At 46.5% G+C, this 22,775-nt stretch overlaps 1 protein-coding gene across 4 annotated transcripts in view; it reads left to right on the top strand.

Moving 5' to 3' along the window:
- The window catches only part of SETD5 (SET domain containing 5), a 161,788-nt gene that overhangs the window by 50,124 nt on the left and 88,889 nt on the right, over window positions 1-22,775 (top strand). For all 4 annotated transcript variants that reach the window (XR_013346570.1, XM_077821013.1, XM_077821014.1 and 1 more), the window contains exons 2-3: window positions 13,054-13,228; window positions 21,995-22,100. Coding sequence is in view for 3 of the 4 variants with exons in the window: in XM_077821013.1 (XP_077677139.1) it covers window positions 13,158-13,228; window positions 21,995-22,100 (177 nt within the window). In the remaining variant the exon portion in view is untranslated. The remainder of the gene's footprint in view (window positions 1-13,053; window positions 13,229-21,994; window positions 22,101-22,775) is intronic.

Consider the following 22,775-nt stretch of genomic DNA (forward strand, 5'->3'; position numbering starts at 1 on the left):
GTTTCACAGTTTTAGGCCAGCTCCTGGGAGGGCTCATTTGTGCACCTCCTAGTTTCTTGTGGTTGATAGTTCCATTTTTCATTGGTTCTTTGTTGTGATGGGCAGTTGTGATCACAGAGGCGAGGCAGTCCCTTGGGACTTAGGCATTGTCTACATAGGCAACTTACAGTGGCTTAGCTAAAATCAGTGTCTCCTTAATTTAGTGGAAACCCATGTGTAGACACACTTAAGATTTGTTTACTGTTGGCTCAGAAGCATAAGGGAGGTAACTGTGTAGGTTTCAGTAATTTACCAAATTAAGCTAAATTGATTTAAACTAATTTTTAAGTGTGTCCATACGGGGCTTTGTATGTGTTTAACCAAATCAGTGACAAAACTGATTGTAGCTAAACAGTGCAAGTTGTATGTGTAGACCCGGGTGGCCAACCTAAGCCTGAAAAGGAGCCAGCATTTACCAATGTACGTTGCCAAAGAGTCACAGTAACATGTCAGCAGCCCCCCATTAGCTCCCTCCCACCTGCTCTCAGCGCCTCCCGCCCACCGGCAGCCCCGCTGATCAGCGCCTCCCTCCCCCCACCTCCCAATCAGCTGTTTCGTGGCGTGCAGGAGAAGCAAGGGCACGTCAGGCTCAGGGGAGGGGACGGGAAGGGGTGGAGTTGGGGCAGGGCCTGGGGCAGAGCCAGGGATTGAGCAGTGAGCGCCCCCCCCACCCCTCCCCCGGCCCATTGGAGAGTTGGTGCCTGGACAAGGAGCCGCATGTGGCTCCGGAGCCACGGGTTGGCCACCCCTTGTGTAGACCAAACTTTAGGTAGCTTCAGGTGCTTCTATGGACAGCTTTAAAGATGAGAACAGAACCCTTAAACTTGACTCTGTATCCCATAGGGAGCTAGTGCATCACTGAGGGTTTGTCTAGACGTAGAGTTAGGGCATGGAAATCTGGGGTGTAAATCTACAGTGCACTGGTGTGCCACACATTTGCTGGTCATGTGGACCCTGCTCCTGCACACCATGGAACTTCGTGCAGCAGCAAGGTCCACATGGCCAGTGAACGCATGGCACACCAGTGTGCTATAGATTTACATCCCAGCTTGCCCACTGTCCATCTAGACAAGCCATGAGGTGTTGTGTTCTAAATGGGCTGTTCATTTTGAACCAGTTAGTGTTTTATGGTTGGCATCTGCATTTCCGTGTATAATGCAGTAATCAAACCCACAGGTTGCTAATGTGTGTATCACAGTGCCCAGGTCCAAGAGAAGAGGGCAGTGCACTAGCTCCCTACTGGATACAGAGTCATGTTAGAAGGGTGGGACTGTTTTATATCTTGCTCTTGTCTCATTAGTCAGCCAGCAGATTGTAGGTGTTACTGATAATTAATAATGGTGCATACAAATAACATTTTTATCTGCCATTCTGAGAAACCACCACCTGACACAGCTGCTGCAGATAAGCACTCCCTTGCCAGCTATAGTGAAGCCAACCTGCTTTCACAGCATAATTGTGGATTCAGATTGGGAGAATAAGGCATAACTCAAATAATTTTTAGAAGTCCAAGTCCTATGCAGTGTTGGAGCTAAGTTATTTGAGGCTGTATCTGCGGTGAGCCAATGTGTCTGTCTAGGTACATATAAGAGAGCCTGTCATCCTAAGTGTCTGAGTGCCTTTCAAGGTAAAGTATAGTACATGGCAAGCATGGGCTTTATTTTAATGCTTTCTGGTTAGTTGTGAGATTGTCCGGGGAGCATAAGGTTCCTCGAAGACACTAATAATTGAAACAGTAGGTCTCTAAACCGCTGAGGTTTTGAATTGTCTTAGAGCTAGTTGCTTATGCTTCCAAAGACTTGGGGGGGTGAGGGGGGCTGTTTTTAGTTTTAATAAGTTAGTTCCCTCTTTCCTGTGACTATCTGAACCCTGCATGAGGAGGGTTGGCACATTGCTTGTGTTGGAGAATTGGCAGTGCTTGCTTTTCAAAGGGTATGTCTTCACTGCAATTGGGAGAGACAGTTGCAGCACACACAGTCATACACAAGTTAGCTTTGATCAGGATCACTCGCTAACGATAGCAGGGCAGCATGGGCTAGTGGCGCAAGGTCCTAGGTACATATTCAGGTGGCTAGCCCATGCCATCATATGGCTGGCTACCTTGTTATTTTTATCAAGCTAACTCAATCAAAGCCTGCCGGTGTTATGCCTACACAGGCTATACCAATTGCAGTGTAGACATATCCAAAGGGTGGAGTCACCCATCTCTGAGCAAGGTTAAATGACATGGTGTAAAATTGTAAGCTCCTTGGGGTAAGGAGTTCCTCTTTTTGTTGTGCAAAGTGCCTAGCACAGTGAGACCCTGGTCCATGGTTGGGGTCACTACCCCAATACAAATAAGTAATAACATGGTGGTAAAAAACTGCTGGCTTGTCTGCATTAGGGCTTCCAGTGGCGGATCTGTAGTGTTGGGAAACTTTAGGGGGTGGGGAAGCCAATGTAGACTCTGCCTAGTAGACTCTGGGAACAACAATTGTTTCTGTACTGGTTACTTGTGACCAAAGCCAGGGGTTCTCAACCTTTTACTTTCAGTATGTCTGGTTAAAGAGGCTGGGAGCTTTGAGATTGAAACACAAGTACTTCTTTGGGGTGCTGTGTTCTCAAAAACAATAAACGATTTGAGTCAGCCCTGTATTAACAAACACAATCCCTGCCTTCACCTGGCAGGAAACCACTTTGTTTAAAAAAAATGTTATGATGAAGCAAAGAAGCTTTGTGCCGTACCCTGAAGCTCACCAAACTTTTTTTATGGCATGGAGTGTCAGGAGAACTGGCTCCTTAGGTTCTAGTGGATCTGGAGGGCACCCAGCCGCTCTTTGCTGCTGTGCTGTTATGCAGGGGATGGCGTGAGGCAGAGGGAAGTCTTACGTAACTGGATCCCAGATCATTTAAAGTTCAATGATCATAACTCCCCTCTTGGACTGCACCTGGAAGTGAATTAGTAGATGTTCTGAGCTCACAGCACCCCATCTCGCTGCACTGGCTACACCTCTGGCACTTGCTTTCTGCACTGGCTATGGCTTCTGGACGCTTTGCAGATGTCGCCTTAAAATGAGCAGATTGCCATAATCCAGCCTGAAGGTGACATAGTCATAGATGACTGAGATCTTCATTCAAGAGGAACAGTTCAGGGCAGCCTGGTCAGATTTAGATGAGAATGGAATTACTAGCTACTTTAGGATCCAGGAGCACCCAGGAGCCAGCATGATACTGTAGCTGAATCATGTTGGCAGAATGAGCATATACCCATAGTAATGCCCCTCAGCCTCGGCCCGTTCTGTTCTGTTCTATATAGGTTTCTTATACTGCTCTCTCAGGACTGTAATATCTAAGTGTCTTCCAGTCGTGCGATAAGCAACGTGACTAATGTCTGGTCACCTGATGCTTTCTTTTTTTATCAAAAAGAAAAGGAGTTCTTGTGGCACCTTAGAGACTAACCAATTTATTTGAGCATGAGCTTTCGTGAGCTACAGCTCACTTCATCGGATGCACACCGTGGAAACTGCAGAAGGCATTATATACACAGAGACCATGAAACAAGAAGGCAGAGAAACAGCAGCTGGGTTTTAACACACCCAAAAAAGCTGAGTGTCGTCATCTTCCTGGTAGTACTGCAGGTCCTTGAAATCTGTTCCCCCTAGTGACGCGTGCTCACTGAACAGGAAGGGAGAGAGAATGGAACGTGCAGGGGCCCTTGGACATAGTTGTGAGCATTTACTCTGGTCTGTCTTTGCTGGAGGGACTATAACCATTTTAAAGGTCTGGCATGGAAGTCTTAGGGTCACAGTGACATGGAAGGCTGCGGATAGATCTAATAATTACGATGGATCGATTATCTGCATCCTGTGCTAGGAGGAAAAGATGAGGCACAACTAACCGTTCAGTCTCTGTGCCATCCCTGTATTTAAATTCATATTGATAGGGTTCCAGGGAATCTGTGTGGTGGCCACAATCCCTTTTTCCCAATAGTATTCCTCAAAAGAAGGGAGTTCCAGCCTTTGTAATAAGCAGTGCAGCTGTTGCTGTTCAGGTAATTTTGAGCTAGAGCGTAACAGCTGGCATTAGCCATTCTTGTCCATGTGTCCCACGTCTTATCCCTAGTTTTCATTCATCTGGAGGGGAAAGATTTAGATCAGAAGTGGTGGAACACAACTTGTTCAGCATCTCTAGTGCATCCAGTAGCAGTTCTGGTCTCAGAACTCAGCCAGAGAAGATGCTGATAGTTACCACCTTTCTCACTCATACAGTATCCAACATGCTTAGTCAATCCGTCTCCCCTAAGGCACATACATATTGAACAGGAAGGGTGAGATTGTTCGCGGCTGGTGGGGGATTGTCAGAGAAGTACTTTTGAAAACTCTTCTGAGAGAAACTCCAGTCTGTTGGTGTTAAGGCTTCCTAGATTCACCTAGATTCAAGTCTCAGCACTGGTTTGGGCGTCACTGACTCAGTGGTGGAATAAAATTGCAATGTAGACTCTGTTATGTCATAGGAGACTAAATATTCTGTTTTCTGTAGTCAATGGGATGTGGAGTAAGCTTTCTGCAGAGGGCCTTGTGAGCAGAAAAGGGTGCATGTCCCTATCTGAGGGAAATACCAGTGTGTGGCTGGTGCTTTTATGGATAGAGAAAGAGACAGGTTGTGTACAAGGAAGGGTGGATTGGATAGGAACTAACAGAGTAGAGGAGAATGATCATACAACCCACTTACTTTGTTCAGATGTGTGTAGTTTTCCAAATTTGTGTAGTCCTGCCTACTGTGTTTTGGTTTGCCAGTCGTCTTTCCCTTAGATCTATACAGGACACTGGCACAGAGGTTTTTGGGACTTCACATTCACAGGTCAATGTCAAGGTGATTGAACCAGAATAACTCTGCCAAACTGTTTTTGTTTTTGTTTGTTCATGGTTGTCTCAGCTGATGTTCTTCCAGTAATAGGAGTTTACTGCTGTGGCAATAAAATGGTTTGAGCATTTGAACAGTTCTGGTGAAGGGAATGCTCCCACTTGAACATACCCATTACGGCTACCAAGATATCTGATAAATTACAAAAGGTCCTAGAAATATTGAGCCCAGCAGCCACTCTGGAAATCTCCATCCCTGTTGATTTATAAGCAGCTAAGAGGTTAAATGATGATCACACTATGCAACAGAAGCCAGAAAGCTTGACAATGTGGGCAGAAAGATGGACTCAGGTACACTAGGAATCATGGTGCCAATGATCAGATCTTTCTGGCTGATATAATCAGCTACATCTTTTTGGAGTGCATGCTCCCTTTACTTGATTCCTTCCTGGAGTTTCAAAGGAAGGGAGCAAGAGCCATCATTGCTCAGGGCCACAGAGTTTTTAGGTGAGCACTACTACAAAGCCCCGTGTGCCCCTGCCTCCTCTAAAGCTTGTTATGATGCATCAGGTAGATCAGCAGGAATTCTGATGGCTGACTTTACTCTCTGCCAGTAATATTAGCTTAAGTCGATCAGCCTATTTGTGGCTCAGACCTGCATAGAAGATCTCCCCTTGGAGAATGACCATTTGTTTAACAGCAAAACTGGTAAGAATTTGTAGGATAGATATTATCTGCAGTCTTTGGGGTTGAGTCCTCCTAGCCAGAGAAGGAGACACCCCGTTTTGTTTTTTATTTTATTTTATTTTATTTGTTTATTTTCAATTTTGGAGGCATCTTTCATCTGGTTCCTTTTGCCCCCTCTTCTCCAGTAGTCTAAGAGAAGAAACTGTGTAAAAGGAGACACTGTCAACAAAGATCCAGGTCTTTTGTTGCTTGTTCTTCCTGAACAACCAGCTAGATTTGAATTTGATGGGTTGCCTGTGTGCTTCCCCCCTTCCCTTCTCCATTCTGAGGGCGTTTGGACCATGCTTTTTTTGCCTCTGTCTTCACGAACAAGGTCAGCTCCCAGACTACTGCACTGGGCAGCACAGCATGGGGAGGAGGTGACCAGCCCTCTGTGGAGAAAGAAGTGGTTCGGGACTATTTAGAAAAGCTGGACGTGCACAAGTCCATGGGGCCGGATGCGCTGCATCCGAGAGTGCTAAAGGAGTCGGCGGATGTGATTGCAGAGCCATTGGCCATTATCTTTGAAAACTCATGGCGATCGGGGGAAGTCCCGGATGACTGGAAAAAGGCTAATGTAGTGCCCATCTTTAAAAAAGGGAAGGAGGAGGATCCTGGGAACTACAGGCCAGTGAGCCTCACCTCAGTCCTTGGAAAAATCATGGAGCAGGTCCTCAAGGAATCAATTCTGAAGCACTTAGATGAGAGGAAAGTGATCAGGAACAGTCAGCATGAATTCACCAAGGGCAAGTCGTGCCTGACTATTCTAATTGCCTTCTATGACGAGATAACTGGCTCTGTGGATGAGGGGAAAGCGGTGGACGTGTTGTTCCTTGACTTTAGCAAAGCTTTTGACACGGTCTCCCACAGTATTCTTGCCAGCAAGTTAAAGATGTATGGGCTGGATGAATGGACGATAAGGTGGATAGAAAGCTGGCTAGATCATTGGGCTCAACGGGTAGTGATCAATGGCTCCATGTCTGATTGGCAGCCGGTATCAAGTGGAGTGCCCCAAGGGTCGGTCCTGGGGCCGGTTTTGTTCGATATCTTCATAAATGATCTGGAGGATGGTGTGGATTGCACCCTCAGCAAGTTTGCAGATGACACTAAACTGGGAGGAGAGGTAGATACGCTGGAGGGTGGGGATAGGATACAGAGGGCCCTAGACAAATTAGAGGATTGGTCCAAAAGAAATCTGATGAGGTTCAACAAGGACAAGTGCAGAGTCCTGCACTTAGAACGGAAGAACCCCATGCACCACTACAGACTAGGGACCGAATGGCTCGGCAGCAGTTCGGCAGAAAAGGACCTAGGGGTTACAGTGGACGAGAATCTGGATATGAGTCAACAGTGTGCCGTTGTTACCAAGAAGGCCAATAGCATTTTGGGATGTATATGTGGGGCACTGCCAGCAGATCGAGGAACATGATCGTTCCCCTCTATTCGATATTGGTGAGGCCTCATCTGGAGTACTGTGTCCAGTTTTGGGCCCCACACTACAAGAAGGATATGGAAAAATTGGAAAGAGTCCAGTGGAGGGCAACAAAAATGATTAGGGGTCTGGAACACATGACTTACGAGGAGAGGCTGAGAGAACTGGGATTGTTTAGTCTGCGGAAGAGAAGAATGAGGGGGGATCTGATAGCTGCCTTCAACTACCTGAAAGGGGGTTCCAAAGAGGATGGATCTAGACTGTTCTCAGTGGTAGCTGATGACAGAACAAGGAGTAATGGTCTCAAGTTGCAGTGGGGGAGGTTTGGGTTGGATATTAGGAAAAACTTTTTCACTAGGAGGGTGGTGAAACACTAGAATGCATTACCTAGGGAGGTGGTGGAATCTCCTTCCTTAGACATTTTTAAGGTCAGGCTTGACAAAGCCCTTGCTGGGATGATTTAATTGGGGATTGGTCCTGCTTTGAGCAGGGGGTTGGACTAGATGACCTCCTGAGGTCCCTTCCAACCCTGATATTCTATATTCTGTGATTTCCTTGTGGTATGGCATGAAATTACCAGAAATCTCTGTGTGTTGGCGATAAGCCAGTTCTCTTCCATGTAGTACTCCTACTGTCTATTCCACTACAGACAGCCCTCTCACAAGATATTGCTCAGAGCTAAAGTGGGTTCTTTATTAAGGGTGAGAGCAATAGAAGTGCCAATGCAGTGCAAAGGAAATGTCTTTGTACTGCAAGAGAGGTGGCCTTCATATCAGACCAGCTCATGGAAAGTAACTGCACTTTTGAATGTGAGAGAATCTCTACTAATGCAAAGAATCGGCCTTTCTGTAGCCCAAGAGCGTTCACTGAATGCCTCGTAGCATACCTAAAACACCCAGGGAGTAAGTGGGTCTCTACCAAGAAAACTGTCTGATGTGGATTGGCAATCTCCAAGCCATAAAGGAATCCCTTGGTTTCCAGTCCTGAGGTATAAACTGGGAAAAAATTATTCAGGGTGAGCCTGAATTCAATACAAGTAAAGCTTTCCTTCCAGAAAAGAGGATTCCTCAGGTCTGGTCTACACTACGGGGTTAGGTCGAAGTTAGCCACGTTAGGTCGATTTAAAAATGACTGCATCCACACAACCAACCCCATTCTGTCAACCTAAAGGGCTCTTAAAATTGACTTCTGTGCTCCTCCCCAACGTGGGGACTAGCACTAAAATCAACCTTGCTAGGTCAAATTTGGGGTAGTGCGGAAGCAAATTGACGGTATTGGCCTCCAGGAGCTATCCCAGAGTGCTCCATTGTGACTGCTCTGGACAGCACTTTGAACTCCAGTGCACTAGCCAGGTACACAGGAAAAGCCCCGGGAACTTTTGAATTTAATTTCCTGTTTAGTCAGCATGGCAAACTCAGTAGCACAGGTGACCATGCAGTCCCCCCAGAATCGTAGTATGTAGAATGTTTCTACGCTCCCCCTATCATCTCTGTCCCTGAGGTTATCACAGATTAGAAGGCGAAAAAAACGCACTCATGATTACGTTTTCCGAGCTCATGCAGTCCTCCCACACTGATAGGGCAAAACTTAATGCATGGAGGCATTCAGTGGCAGAGGCCAGGAAAGAATTAAGTGAGCGTGAAGAGCGGAGGCAGGATGCGATGCTGAGGCTAATGGAGGAGCAAACGGTCATGATGAAGCGTCTGTTGAGGGAGCAAACGGACATGATTAAGCGTCTGTTGGAGCTGCAGGAAAGCCAACAAGAGCACAGACCCCTGCTGCATCCACTGTATAACTGCCTACCCTCCTCCCCATGATCCATAGCCTCCTCACCCAAACGCCCAAGAACGCAGAGGGGAAGGCTCTGGGCACCCAGCCACTCCACTCCAGAGGATGGCCCAAGCAACAGAAGGTTGTCATTCAAACAGTTTGGTTTTTAGTGTGGCTACGATAAGCAATGTGGCCTTGTCCTTCCCTCCTCCCCCACCCCACCTGGGCTACCTTGTCCATTATCTCTTTTTTTTTTTTTTTAGTTAATAAAGAAAGAATTATGGTTTCAAAACAATAGTTACTTTATTTCGAAGGGGGGAGAGTGGCTGGCTTACAGGGAATTAAAATCAACAAAGGGGGCAGGTTTGCATCAAGAAGAAACACACACAACTGTCGCACCAAAGCCTGGCCAGTCGTGAAACTGGTTTTCAAAGCCTCTTTGATGCTGCTCTTCTAATCGCCCTGGTGTCTGGCTGCTCAAAATTGGACACCAGGCAATTTGCCTCAACCTTCCACCCCACTATAAACGTCTCTCCCTTACTCTCACAGGTATTGTGGAGCACACAGCAAGCAGCAATAACAATGGGAATGTTGGTTGCGCTGAGGTCTGACCTAGTCAGCAAACAGCGCCAGCGAGCTTTTAAACGTTCAAAGGCGCATTCTACCGCCATTCTGCACTTGCTGAGCCTATAGCTGAACTGCTCCTACTACTGTCCAGGCTTCATGAGCCATGGGAGCAAGGCGTAGGGTGGGGTAGGTGCGACTGTGCAGTGCTGCTGGCTGGGAGAGCAGCCTGAGGCAGAAGCTTCCAACTCTCATGATATTCCAGGCAAGACTGAATCTCCATGAGACAAAAGTTAAAGAAGAGAATGACCTGGAGTCTCTGGCTCCCATTCGGTGCTCTAAGAGGAGGATAGCCACGTCTGTCCAGGCGCCCCGATCGACCTCACCGAGGTCTGCAGGAGCATCCAGGAGATATATGACAGCTATCCGTCCTACTGTACCATCTGCCACAAAGGCAAGGAGCTGCTGCTGTGTAGCAATGCAGTACTGCGTCTGCCAGCAGCACCCAGAAGACATACGGTGACAGCAAACTGAGCAGGCTCCATGCTTGCCGTGGTATGGCGTCTGCACGGGTAACCCAGGAAAATAGGCGTGAAATGATTGCCGCTGCTTTCACGGAGAGAGGGAGGGAGGGGGGCCTTACGACATGTACCCGAAACCACCCGCAGCGATGTTTTTGCCCCATAAGGCATTGGGAGCTTAACCCAGAATTCCAGTGGGTAGCGGAGACTGCGGGAACTGTGGGATAGCTACCCACAGTGTACTGCTCTGTAAATCGATGCTAGCCACGGTAGTGAGGACACATTCCGCCAACTTAATGCACTTAATGTGGACATATACAATCAACTGTATAAAATCGGTTTCTAAAAATCGACTTCTATAAAATTGACCTAATTTCATAGTGTAGACATACCCTCAATGACCGCATGTCCACCCAGTCTTCCCTGTCCTCCCCTTTGGCTCCAGCTCTGTCTGTGTGTGCATCTGTGAAATGCAGCAGCGTAGTGTAAAACTTTCTGGGGTTTGCGTAAAATAAAAGTTAAACAGGAGATGGTTTTCCCATCTGGTTGTCTGTAACAGTTTAGATGTATTTCATTTAGATCCTTCTGCCAGCTTCATATATGGTTATATTACCATTTTAGGAAAAAGAAAAGGAGTACTTGTGGCACCTTAGAGACTAACCAATTTATTTGAGCATAAGCTTTCGTGAGCTACAGCTCACTTTATCAGATGCATACTGTGGAAAGTGTAGAAGATCTTTTTACACACAAAGCATGAAAAAATACCTCCCCCCACCCCACTCTCCTGCTGGCAACAGCTTATCTAAAGTGATCACTCTCCTTACAATGGGTATGATAATCAAGTTGGGCCATTTCCAGCACAAATCCAGGTTCTCTCAACCCCCCCCCGCAACTCACACATACACACACCAATCCACTCTCCTGCTGGCAATAGCTTATCTAAAGTGACCACTCTCCTTACAATGTGTATGATAATCAAGGTGGGCCATTTCCAGCTCAAATCCATCACAGGACCTAATAACATCAGCCACACTATCAGAGGCTCGTTCACCTGCACATCCACCAATGTGATATATGCCATCATGTGCTAGCAATGCCCCTCTGCCATGTACATTGGTCAAACTGGACAGTCTCTACGTAAAAGAATAAATAGACACAAATCAGACGTCAAGAATTATTATTATTTTTGCGAATACAGACTAACACGCCTGTTACCCTAAAATGGTAGGTTTCAGAGTATCTCACACACCTTTCTCCTACAAAAAGAAAAGGAGTACTTGTGGCACCTTAGAGACTAACACATTTATTTGAGCATAAGCTTTCGTGAGCTACAGCTCACTTCATCGGATGCATTCAGTAGAAAATACAGTGAGGAGATTTATATACATAAAGAACATGAAACAATGGGTGTTACCATACACAGTGTAACGAGAGTGATCACTTAAGGTGAGCTATTACCAGTAGGAGAGCGGGGGGGGAGAACCTTTTGTAGTGATAATCAAGGTGGGCCATTTCCAGCAGTTGACAAGAACATCTGAGGAACAGTGGGGGGTGAGGAGGGGATAAACAAGGGGAAATAGTTTTACTTTGTGTAATGACCCATCCACTGCCAGTCTTTATTCAAGCCTAAGTTAATTGTATCCAGTTTGCAAATTAATTCAAATTCAGCAGTGTCTCGTTGGAGTCTGTTTTGAAGGTTTTTTTTGTTGAAGAATTGCAACTTTTAGGTCTGTAATCGAGTGACCAAAGATATTGAAGTGTTCTCCAACTGGTTTTTGAATGTTATAATTCTTGACGTCTGATTTGTGTCCATTTATTCTTTTACGTAGAGACTGTCCAGTTTGACCAATGTACATGGCAGAGGGGCATTGCTGGCACATGATAGCATATATCACATTGGTGGATGTGCAGGTGAACAAGCCTCTGATAGTGTGGCTGATGTGATTAGGCCCTATGATGGTGTCCCCTGAATAGATATGTGGACACAGTTGGCAACGGGCTTTGTTGCAAGGATAGGTTCCTGGGTTAGTGGTTCTGTTGTGTGGTGTGTGGTTGCTGGTGAGTATTTGCTTCAGGTTGGGTGGCTGTCTGTCAGCAAGGACTGGCCTGTCTCCCAAGATCTGTGAGAGTGATGGGTCATCCTTCAGGATAGGTTGTAGTTCCTTGATGCGTTGGAGAGGTTTTACATGGGGACTGAAAGTGATGGCTTCCTCCTACAGTAACTTTTATATTCTCGAGTTTGTTTTCTAAGCAGGGATTTACCCTGGGTTTCTACATAATTCAGTATTCTCCCCCTCAAAAGTCTGTGACATTTTCATCAATTCTATAGGCTTTCTTTGCAGAAATTTTGGGCAGCAGTGAATATAGAGCTTAAGCCTGGGTTTTCTTGTCACAGTACTGGGAGTTCTTTTCACTCCACACTCAGCAGAGTTGTGGGCCACAACTGCTCTCTCAGGGTGAAGTGATCATGATTCCACCTTCTTTTTCTGAAATGAACTAGTAAGGTTATAGTGTTCCTTATTGGATTAATCTATCAGAAAAAAACGTAACCTATGACTTGGCTTGACTGTTAGGAGAGGTGCAAGATGGGATTCTGGAAGCTTGGGGTCTTCTGTATCAATGAGCTGTACCCCAAGTAATCATTACAGAATTCAGGGGATGGGCTCTCATGTAAAGAGCAGCCTTGATGTGACCTAGAAATAATCTGCCCACAGGTCGGACACAATGGCAGTGTATGTGACATGAATGTAAATAAAGACGTCTGGCTCCTTATTGCCCTACCACTCAGAATGGGGTTTGTTTGTATTTTGCGGAGGGGATGGGGCTAGGTTCATGAAGGGTTGTGGGGAAAGGTAAGAGCTGTTAGTAATTGGATGCAAAAGGAATGAACAGCTTGTCTGTTAATCAGCACTGAGTTTAGTTTGGAGAAAGTAGCAAATTGGCTCCTTTTAGGTTGAGGCGGGTTGTAAAGAAGGACTTTGGGGCTGCGGGTGATAGTTTAGCAACAAGCACAGGCGGTTGTGCATGCCACCTGCTGGAAAGCTGCTTACTCTCTCTCGCCCCCTCTTCTGAAAGTCCCCATGCGGGAGTGGTATAGGGAAAAATATGTTCATATAACAAAGGTTAACAAAAATGCAACATACTGTTTTTTCCCTGCTAGGTTTCCCCATGTCCGTGACGTGCTGGCCGAGGCTCTGCGGCTCCTCCCCACCCTTGGAGCAGCCAGTCGCTACCTTTTGGACTCCGTGATCCCTGACGGACGTCATGAGCATTGCAATCGCTCTGGGAGTCACCACACCAGATACATCCTACTCAGATATGGCTGCAGGATCCGAGTAAGTGGTGTTTCCTCTGAATGCATATGAGTGAATGCAGAGGCAGAGGTGAGCTCCTTTTCAGACTCCAGCATGTCTGGCAAACTCAGAATGGAGGGAACAGATGAACTTGAGACCGCAATTAGGGGAAGGGGGAGCTCCAAAGGTATCGAATTCCTCCTTCCCAAGGCCAATTCAAAAGATATATGCTGCCCCCTTTGAACAGGCTCCGGGGAGAACATCCTTGTGGGAAATCCTCAAGTGCCCCCTTTGCATGAGCCTTGGTTGTGGGTGCTGAAGTTCTCCACATGGTTCTGTTTTTTGACCCTGTGGCAGGACTGTTGTTTCAGACTCTGGTGAGTAGCTGTCTGGTAAAATTTCAAACCTCTGCAGTATTTTTCTCTTCCTCCCTTAAAATCTCTTTTGTATGGTGTTGCTAGTGCAGATAGCTGTAATGTTCTACCCCAAAGGAGGCTTCATTTAGGGTGGGTTAAGAGAGTCTGGTTGTGTCATTACCTGGAGTACAAACTGGACCATTGAACAGCTGTGTCCCCTTAATTCTCTAGCCTAGGGTGCCTTTTACATCTCTGTGCTGTCAGAACATCCATATCTGGCCTGCTCACACAGCCGTCAGCATGCAGATTCATTCCCAGCTAAATACATGAGCACTGTAACCGGTCACTCATGAATTACATACAGGGCAACACCTGCAAATTCTTAGTCCCAGCCTTGTTCCCCCAGAAATGTGCATGCTGCCGAACAGCGCAAGCTCCATCATTTCATCAAAGGAAAATGATGTATGCACCAGCCTGGCTTATCTCAAATGGAGCTTCCACACACTTTAATCCAAACACACTGGTTAAGATAAAAAAAAAATAAGATAAGTTTATTAACTACAGAAAGATAGATTTTAAGTGGTTACAAGTGATAATGCATAAAAGACAAGATTGGCTACAAAAGAAATAACAGTAATATGCAAGCTGATTCCTAACTGACACTCTGCACCTCAAAATAGCACCCTTAAACCTCCATGTTCAATTCTATGCCTTGTGAAGTATCATTTCAGAAGTCTTGATTTGTTGAACATTACTATCCCATTGAATTGTGTGTTCCTATTGCATCTGAAGTTACGAAGTATTGCTGTGTGTTACTGAAATATGTTGTGAGCTTGGGAGATGTCCACAGCCAGCTTTTCAGGGGCAACAAAGGAGCACCTAATGAGACAGATTTACATCAGGATTAGCCAGACATGATTTGATGGCCCATTCAGGGAATCCACTCTTCCAGTGGCCATCTCAGAGACTCCTCAGCGGGCAGGTACACTGTGGAGGTGGCCTAACTCATGTGACACAGCAAGAATCTTACTAGCAGCTGGAGGAAAGTATAAAAGAGGGACAGTAACATCACCACTTGACCTCTCTCCTCCCTCATCTTAACACCTGGAATATTGCCTGGAAGACAAAGACTTTGAACTGGGGAGATTGGTCCCAGGCTCAAAGGAAGTACAGCCTTTGTATTAAGGACTGTGAGCTGCCTGTAACATCTATTAGGATGAGAAAAGCTGTTCAACTAAAATCTTGGTTAGTCTGAGTGTAGACTGCGTTTCTATATTTATTTCTTATGTAACCAACTTTGATCTCTATGCCTGCTACTTATTATCACTTAAAATCTATCTTTCTGTAGTTAATAAATCTGTGCTATATTTTACCTAAAACGCTGTGTTTTCGGTGGAAGTGCTTGGGAAATCTCAGCTCAGTTTAACAAGGGCTGTTGCACGTCCACTACCCTTTGTAAGAGTGGCGAACTAATTAATGAGCTTGCAGTCTCCAAGAGAGTCTTGACCAGAATACGCAAAAAGAAAAGGAGGACTTGTGGCACCTTAGAGACTAACCAATTTATCTGAGCATAAGCTTTCGTGAGCTACAGCTCACTTCATCGGATGCATTCGCGCAGCTTATGCTCAAATAAATTGGTTAGTCTCTAAGGTGCCACAAGTCCTCCTTTTCTTTTTGCAAATACAGACTAACACGGCTGCTACTCTGAAACTTGACCAGTATAAGACAGTATATTTCTGGGGTGAGAGGCTGGGAACTGCGGTGATTGGCTGGTGCCTCTCTGTATAATTCGTGACTGGCTGAGAGCGCATTCATGCAATTTAGCTGGGTGTGGAGCTCTACATGCTGATAACTGAGTGATCACAGTGTCTAGAGGGGTTTGTTGTTTGTCACTGGCATAACATTGTGTGAGACAGCCCAGGCTGGAGAGTCAAGGGGGCACAGCAGTCACACTTTTCCAGGTTGTGCCCCGGGGATCCTGTCACACTGTCTTAACAAGCTAAGTGCCCTTAAAAGCTAGGGTTTTGTCTCATCATATGCTGATGTAAATTTCACAGGCTTGGTCTCTCTTCAGCCTGGGACCACTCCCCCTTAGTTCAGTTCTTTGGGAGATGTTGCTAACATGAGCAAAGAGATGGGAGGAGAGGTGAAATGGAGGCCACAAGGTTTGTCTCTCTCTCTTTTATGTCAGCCTCCCCTCTTTGAGGATTACTCCTATCTGGGGTGCAGGCAATAAAAGTAGTCTATTGTGGATGTGAGGGTTGAGCCATCCCTGTGATGAAATGTAAATTCCTTGTTTACACCTTCCTGTTGCTGAAGAATGGCTGTTTAAGCTGGTGATTTGCTCTTTAACACCTAACTGGGGGGCTAGTATGTCTTTGTCTCAGAAAGTCAGGTCAAAAACAGCTTTTCAAACTCCGGAACATGTGACAACGTTATGCAGTAGAAACGTATTACTTTATGTACAGTGTTGTTATACGTATTTTACCAGGACAATAAAGTTCAACAGATTGAGTTTTCAGGTGATGCCTCACAAGGCATACTTTGTACAAAATTTATCATAGTCATGTAAAAGTGGTGACCATAATAGTATAGATCGTCAAACCAGTATACTTCCAGCTTCTATTCCCCTGCACCTCTCCGTGAAGTCCTGACTGCATCTACTGTCTCCGAGAGATGGGCCACTTGTTTATTTTTTTTTCTTTGCATTTACCTATTCTCTAAGGATATCGTCAGCACAGGATTCTCATACCTGAGTTTTGTGCTTCCCAACATCAGACAGACCACCCGAAGCTCTGTTAACGTTGATCCTGAAGGACTTTGGGTTAGGTTATGAACTGTCCTCTTTCTCCCTTGGGATATTGATTGTGCTCAACCAAGAAGCTCCCCACAGTAGATGCTGCTCCTGCTCTTTATCTCTCAGGCCTAGTCTGCACTACAAAGTTAGGTCAATGTAACTTGCCTTGCATGGGCCTGTTTGTGCATTTTTGCCCAAATTTATCTCTGACTGACATAAGTGACCCATTACAGTGACACAGTAAAATCACCTTCCTGAACTGTGTAAAACTATGATCGACCTACTGTGGTCAATGCAGTGAGAGTGTAGACACTGCTTGAGCCATGTCAACACTAACAGTCCTCCAGCCAATGTCCCACAGAACCCCAGGCCACACAGCAGTGACCTCTCTATTCACAATTTTAAACTCTATTACTTAGGGGTGGTAGAAACTGGAAGCCCCCCACTTTTAGATACCTTATATGTTTTTTGAAATGTCCTTTCCTGGTTGCCCATCTTAGCAAGCATACCTAGCAGCTCATCTTTTTTTGTGTCCGGCACATACAGAGAGGTACTAGATGCATTTTTGCCTGGAACAGGCAAGAAGTGTTGCATCTCCAGGGCCTGTGGAGAGAAGACGCTGTGCAAGCCGTGAGGAAGTGGGTTTTTTCCCCTTAGTTGTATGTGAACCTTAATGTTTTGCATGAATACTGTATGTACCTCAGTTTCCCCTGCGCATGACACTAATGCCTACGCGGTGGAGATAAGGGTGTGTGTCTTTTGCTGAGACCCCTAGGGGCAGATGAGACTGCTCCAGCTGCCTACATGTAGACAATGGCCAAACCGCTTCATAACCTGAGAACCAAGAGGGAGATGCGACCAAGTGACACTTTACCAGGAAACAAGACACAGACTGGAGGAGGGGCAATGGGCATGATGGAAGCTAGGCAGCTGGAAGGGGTCAGACTCAGGGGGAGGGTCAGGATTCCAAGACTCTGGGGTTTCCCTCTCACCAAGGTGGACTTTACTGAATGGTCCTACTCTCTGTGCTAACAAGATCCGTTCTACGCTATGTTCCTGTTGACTAATAAACCCTTCTGTTTTACAACACTGGCTGAGAGTCATTTCTGACTGTGGAGTTGGGGTGCAGGGCCCTTTGGGGGCATGCAAGGCTTCCCCAGGCATCCCATTCAGGTGGACTCACTGCGGGGAACTCACAGTGTGAACAGGGGTGCTGAATGCTCCGAGACTGGACCCAGGAAGTGCCAAAGCCAAGGAGACTTCTTGCCCTGGACATCATGCCGTGAGGGGAGTCACACTGCACCAGAGTCTTGGCTAAGCTTCTCCCAGACTGTGATACCCGTGAGGGTCCCAAGCAAGAAGACTCCCAGAGGGGGCCCATGGTGAGAGACAGGCATCCTAGAGGTTCAGAGAGGTGTGGTTCCAGGAGGCACTGGAGCCCAGGGCTTATCCCCCAAGAGAGCATGGTCCCCTCGAGAAGGGCTGTCACGATGAAGGAGGGTTCCTCCCGGAGACCGTAAGGAGCCGAGAGAGCCTAGGGCCTGTGAGTCCATGATACAAACACAGCTGCGGAACAGGCAGCTTGCACTGGGGATGCAAGCAAAGGGGTGTAACAGGGATCAGTAGCAGTGCCGGGTGAAAGCAAATGAACTTTGCCAGGGATACCACAAGGCTGGGGAGGGCAACTCCTGCTACAGGTATCCTTTTCTCTTTGTGACCCTCCCTTCCCAGTCCAGTGGTTCTTAGTATGGTTATTTTTCATTGATTCTTTCATTAACACCCCAATATATGAGTAAACAATGTAACACTGTTGCAAAAAAAAGAGAACATCATTTTGGGCTGTATTAGCAGAAGTATTGTAAGAAAGACATGAAAAAAATTCTTCTACACTACTCAGCACTCATAAGACTTCAGCTGGAGTATTGTGTCCAGTTCTGGGCACCACACTTCAGGAAAGATGTGGACGAATGGGAGAAAGTCTTGAGGAGAGCAACAAAAATGATTAAAGGTCTCGAAAACATGACTTAGGTTAGATTGAAAAAATTGGGTTGGTTTAATCTGGGGAAGAGAAAGCGGGGGAGGGGGCAGATGTGATTACAGTCTTCAAGTGGTGTTCTCCGTAGCCATTGAGGACAGGACAAGAAATAATGAGCTTAAATTGCAGCTTGGGAAACAGTGGTGTAGGGTTCTCAAACTGGGACGGGCACGGAATGTATACTTGGGAGGCATGGGAAGGCGGAGTGGAGAGCAGCGGCTGCTGGCTGGGTGCCCACTCTGGAGGCAGCACTGCTGCCGCCAGCCGGGCAGGAGGAAGGGCGGCACGGTACGGCATTGCCACCCTTAGTTCTGTGCTGCGGCTGGCGGTCGCGCTGCCTCACAGCTGGTCGGCCAGAGAGTTAAATGGCACCGTCTGAATCAGTGCCGCATTGGCTTTAATATTTTGTGGGAGTTGCACGTTGATTTTTTTTTTTGTTAGCAGTATATGTACTTGTGCGGGGGGGAACTACTACAGACACGAAGAAGAGGGGCGCGATCAAATATGTTTGAGAACCACTGGTCTAGATAATACTTAGTCCTACCTTAGTGCAAGGGACTGGACTAGATGACCTATTGAGTTCCTTCCGGTCCTACACGTTTATGATTCTATGATCTGATGGATCACTGAGTCCAGGACCACTTCTTTATTTCTAGCTTTGTAACCATCAGCACCTCTTACCTCAGTGCCTTATTTCACTTTGAAGTCTTGGATCTCAGTAACTTTAAACTGCAGCAGGAGAATGTTGGTAACAGGCTAAGACATTCAGCATGTTTTCTGCCTGGAGATCAATTAGGACATGTAGGGGAGTCAGATCTACCTGCAGATGTCACTCAAAGCATTCAGAATCCCTCCAACCCTTCTACAGGGCACAGTCTTCCTTCCCTAGCTGTGAGACTTCTGTATGTCCAGCATAGAGCTAGCCTGATGTGCTTTGAAAGAAAAATCCTCAAAATGTAAGCCTGAGTTGGTTTCAACTGCTGTGTGCCAGGTGGAGCCACCCACCTCTGTACAGTCCTAGCACAGTAGGTTTGCGTCTGAAGCATCCTGCACCAATCCCTCAAAGCTAAGGACTTCCCCATATGCAGAGTCCCTGAAACCCTACAAATCTTGGCATGTGAAGTTGGTGGTAGCTAGGCATTGGCTCTGAATAATAAGTATTAGCTGGCTGCACTGTCACTGATGAAGTTTCCATTGCCAGGCAGTGTTTTGTAAGGGTCTTCAGCATCAACTTATCCTTCATGTTCAGGGCAGAGGTGGAAACGTGAGTGGCAGTGTATGCTGAAGGGCCTGGCCATCTTAGCCTTGTTTATCTCTGAAGCTGCCTTGGAGGCTGCAGGTGCTCCACCCTTAATTCAGTTCAGCTTAATTCATAAACCAAACTGAATTAAACGCTTAATGCAGTTTAACTAATCCACTTTAAAATCACACCTTTAGTTAATGCAGATTAATTTTTCCTAAATATCCCTGTATAGACGAAGCCTTAGGCCTGGTCTACACTACAGAGTTAGATCAACGCAAGGCAGCTCATGTAACTATGTAAGTGTCTACACTAAAATTTTGCTCCCATCAACGTAACTGCCTTGCTGTACTGACTGAATATCTCCACCTTCACAAGCAGTGTAGAGTTAATGTAGCTAGGTCAATGCAGTGGCACTGAGGACACTGCATTGGTTACATCAACTGTTGTTGGCTTTCAGAAGCCATCCCACAATGCCCCACACTGACAGTACAGTCAGTACAAGCGCTCCGGGTGAGGACACGAACCATTGACACGAGTGTAGTGTGGACACACAAAAGTGATTTAATTACTGTGGTGGCTCTATGCCGATGTAACTGAAGTAGACATAATTTTGTAGTGTAGACATGCCCTTAGTGTTTCTAGTTCTGCTGGATTCACACTAGCAACACAAGACCCAGGAGAGAGAATCCTGCTTTTCTGTCTGCTTTGTCCTTTCTCCCATGCTATAATCTTTGAAGGGAAGACTGGGGCCAGGTCTACATTATAAACTTACATCAGTATAACTACTTTGCTTGGGGTGAGAAAAAGCCACACCCCTGAGCAACGCAGATATACCGACCTAACCCCCGACGTAGACAGCACGATATTGATGGCAGGGCTTTTCCCATCGCCACGGCTGCTGCCTCCTGGGGAAGTGGAGCACCTTCCCTGATGGGAAAAGGCCGCCTGTTGGAGAAGTAGCATCTTCCTAGAAGCACCACAGCAGCGCAGCTGTATTGCTGCAGCATTTTAAGCGTGGATCTGCCCTGGAACTACAGATGTGATTCAGTTACTTCCTGTCTCGTTTCCAGTGCAGCCATAATGGTGCACGTGCAGTAGTAGTGTGTCCTCTTCCGTCTCCTGTTTTGGAATGCTTCTCGGTTGAGAGGATGTTTCCTTTCTGGTATTCTGTTGCTGACCTCGTTACCTACCACTTCCCTCTGCTGAATTGCAACTATCCCTCCTCTACCCAGGACTCCTGCAGTCCTTCACCAATAGCACACTGTACAATTGATTTTGACCTGATGTTTTTCACCACCATGTGGTGAAAATGTGCACTGTCACTTTAAGTTAGCAGCAAAATTCCCATTCAACAGTTGTAGGAAGCACAAAGCCAACCTGCTTTGCCTGTGGCCCTTTTCTGTCCAAGCCATGAGTTTTATTGACCCTTGTTTGCAACATGGAATTATCTTAACCATCCCAAACTGTGCAAGATTTTTTTAGGACAACTGTATCTTCCACACAAATTATATTCCCCAAACACTGTGAAGTTAAGTGACACTAAGGCTTTGTCTACACCAGCACTTTTGTCGGCAAAACTTTTGTCAGTCAAGGGTGTGAAAAAAACCACACACCCCAACCAACATAGTTTCACTGACAAAAGCACCGGTGTGGACAGTGCTATGTCAGATGCTCTCCTGCCGACACAGCTACCACCACTCATTGTGGGGGTGGGGTGGGGGGGGTTAATTATGCCACCGGGATAGATCTCTCCTGTCAGCGTACAGCGGCGCTGAGAGGAAGAACAACAGGCATAAAGGCAGGAGGGGTGTGTTCAGCTGCAATTTGGAGATGCTCTTTTTGGACTGAGAGGAGGAGAACGTGGTGGTGTGTCAGTGTGGTGAGACTGAGACTAAATCAGCACTGGCCAGGCAGAGGGTGTGGAGTGGGGGACAAGAAGGGTGTGATAGGCCCAGATAGAACAAGTCCGTAGAGGGTTTTAAAATCAAGGCAGGAAATCTTGAACTTTATCCAGAGGTGAATGGGAAGCTCGTGAAGGAATATGAAAGTGTGCACATAATGTGGCTGGCTGTGTCAGCATGTTTCTTACTCCTTTCTTGCTTCAGCGTGAGAAGATAAGTTAGTTACTCCTTATTCAGCATGACCTCTGCTTAGCTGCCTGTTCTGTCAATCACAGGTTTATCCTACACCCCCATCCTCCATGTATGAGCCACATTGTGAAGTGGATAATGTACCTCAGTTTCCCTGAGATCTCTTAACAGTGCATTTACAGTTGTGCCAAGTGGGAAAGAGGAGAATGCTGAGATATTGGCAAGTGCCTGATAAGGGGGAATTTGGTGCTACACTGATGTGTCTTACTTCTGGCAATTTTTTGCAGCCCAGAGTCCGTGGAAGCTAGTCCAGCTGTCGATGAGAAGAATGTATACTCCAGTCATGGCTATGAGGCCACCCAGAGGCACAGCTATCGAGGACTGCCTTATGCAGTGAGTACTCACTCCTTAATCTGCAGAGGATTACGCTGTACTAGCCCCTTACTTTATACTCTGCTCCTCCCCCACATAACACTGAAGTGCTGTTTTATTTAGCTCCAACTTTATTGGCTGCATACTATATAGTCTACTGTGTACCTCTATCTGAGAGAGACAGAGGCAATGAGTGGGTGCGGGCATGCGGGGTCACGTGCCTCCCCAGATTTCTGCCTTCTATTTAGCAACAGCTTCTAGAGGTTTTCAAGCTGTGGGGCAAACCTCATCTCAGCAGGCCACCCAGTCTGTCTTGGTTGGTCGGGGCGCAACCAAAAATTGTACCTCCAAGGGGAGGCTCAGTTCAAAAACTTCGAAATTGGCCTGGTAAGGTGAGTCAGGGAGTGGAGGTGGCGGTCCCTCTCCAAGCTACGCTGTGCAGGGGCTGGTGTTGCTGCTTGCCCCCCAGAACATTCCTCCTTGCCCCCCAAATACTAAACCTCTGTACTAAATAAAATGCGTTGGTTTCCATTACAAGATTTTTCTCGCATACCTCCTGATGAGAGCTCATGTACCTCTAGGGGTATGTGTGCCCCGGTTTGAAAACTGCTGGTTTAGCTTGTTTTGGGGCAACTGCAGTGTGACTGAGTCCTGCCATACCTGCTCCATTTTGTGTGTTAGTTACTCTCAAGGCCT

Source organism: Eretmochelys imbricata, chromosome 7, assembly GCF_965152235.1.
Source record: "Eretmochelys imbricata isolate rEreImb1 chromosome 7, rEreImb1.hap1, whole genome shotgun sequence".
NCBI lineage: Eukaryota > Metazoa > Chordata > Testudines > Cheloniidae > Eretmochelys > Eretmochelys imbricata.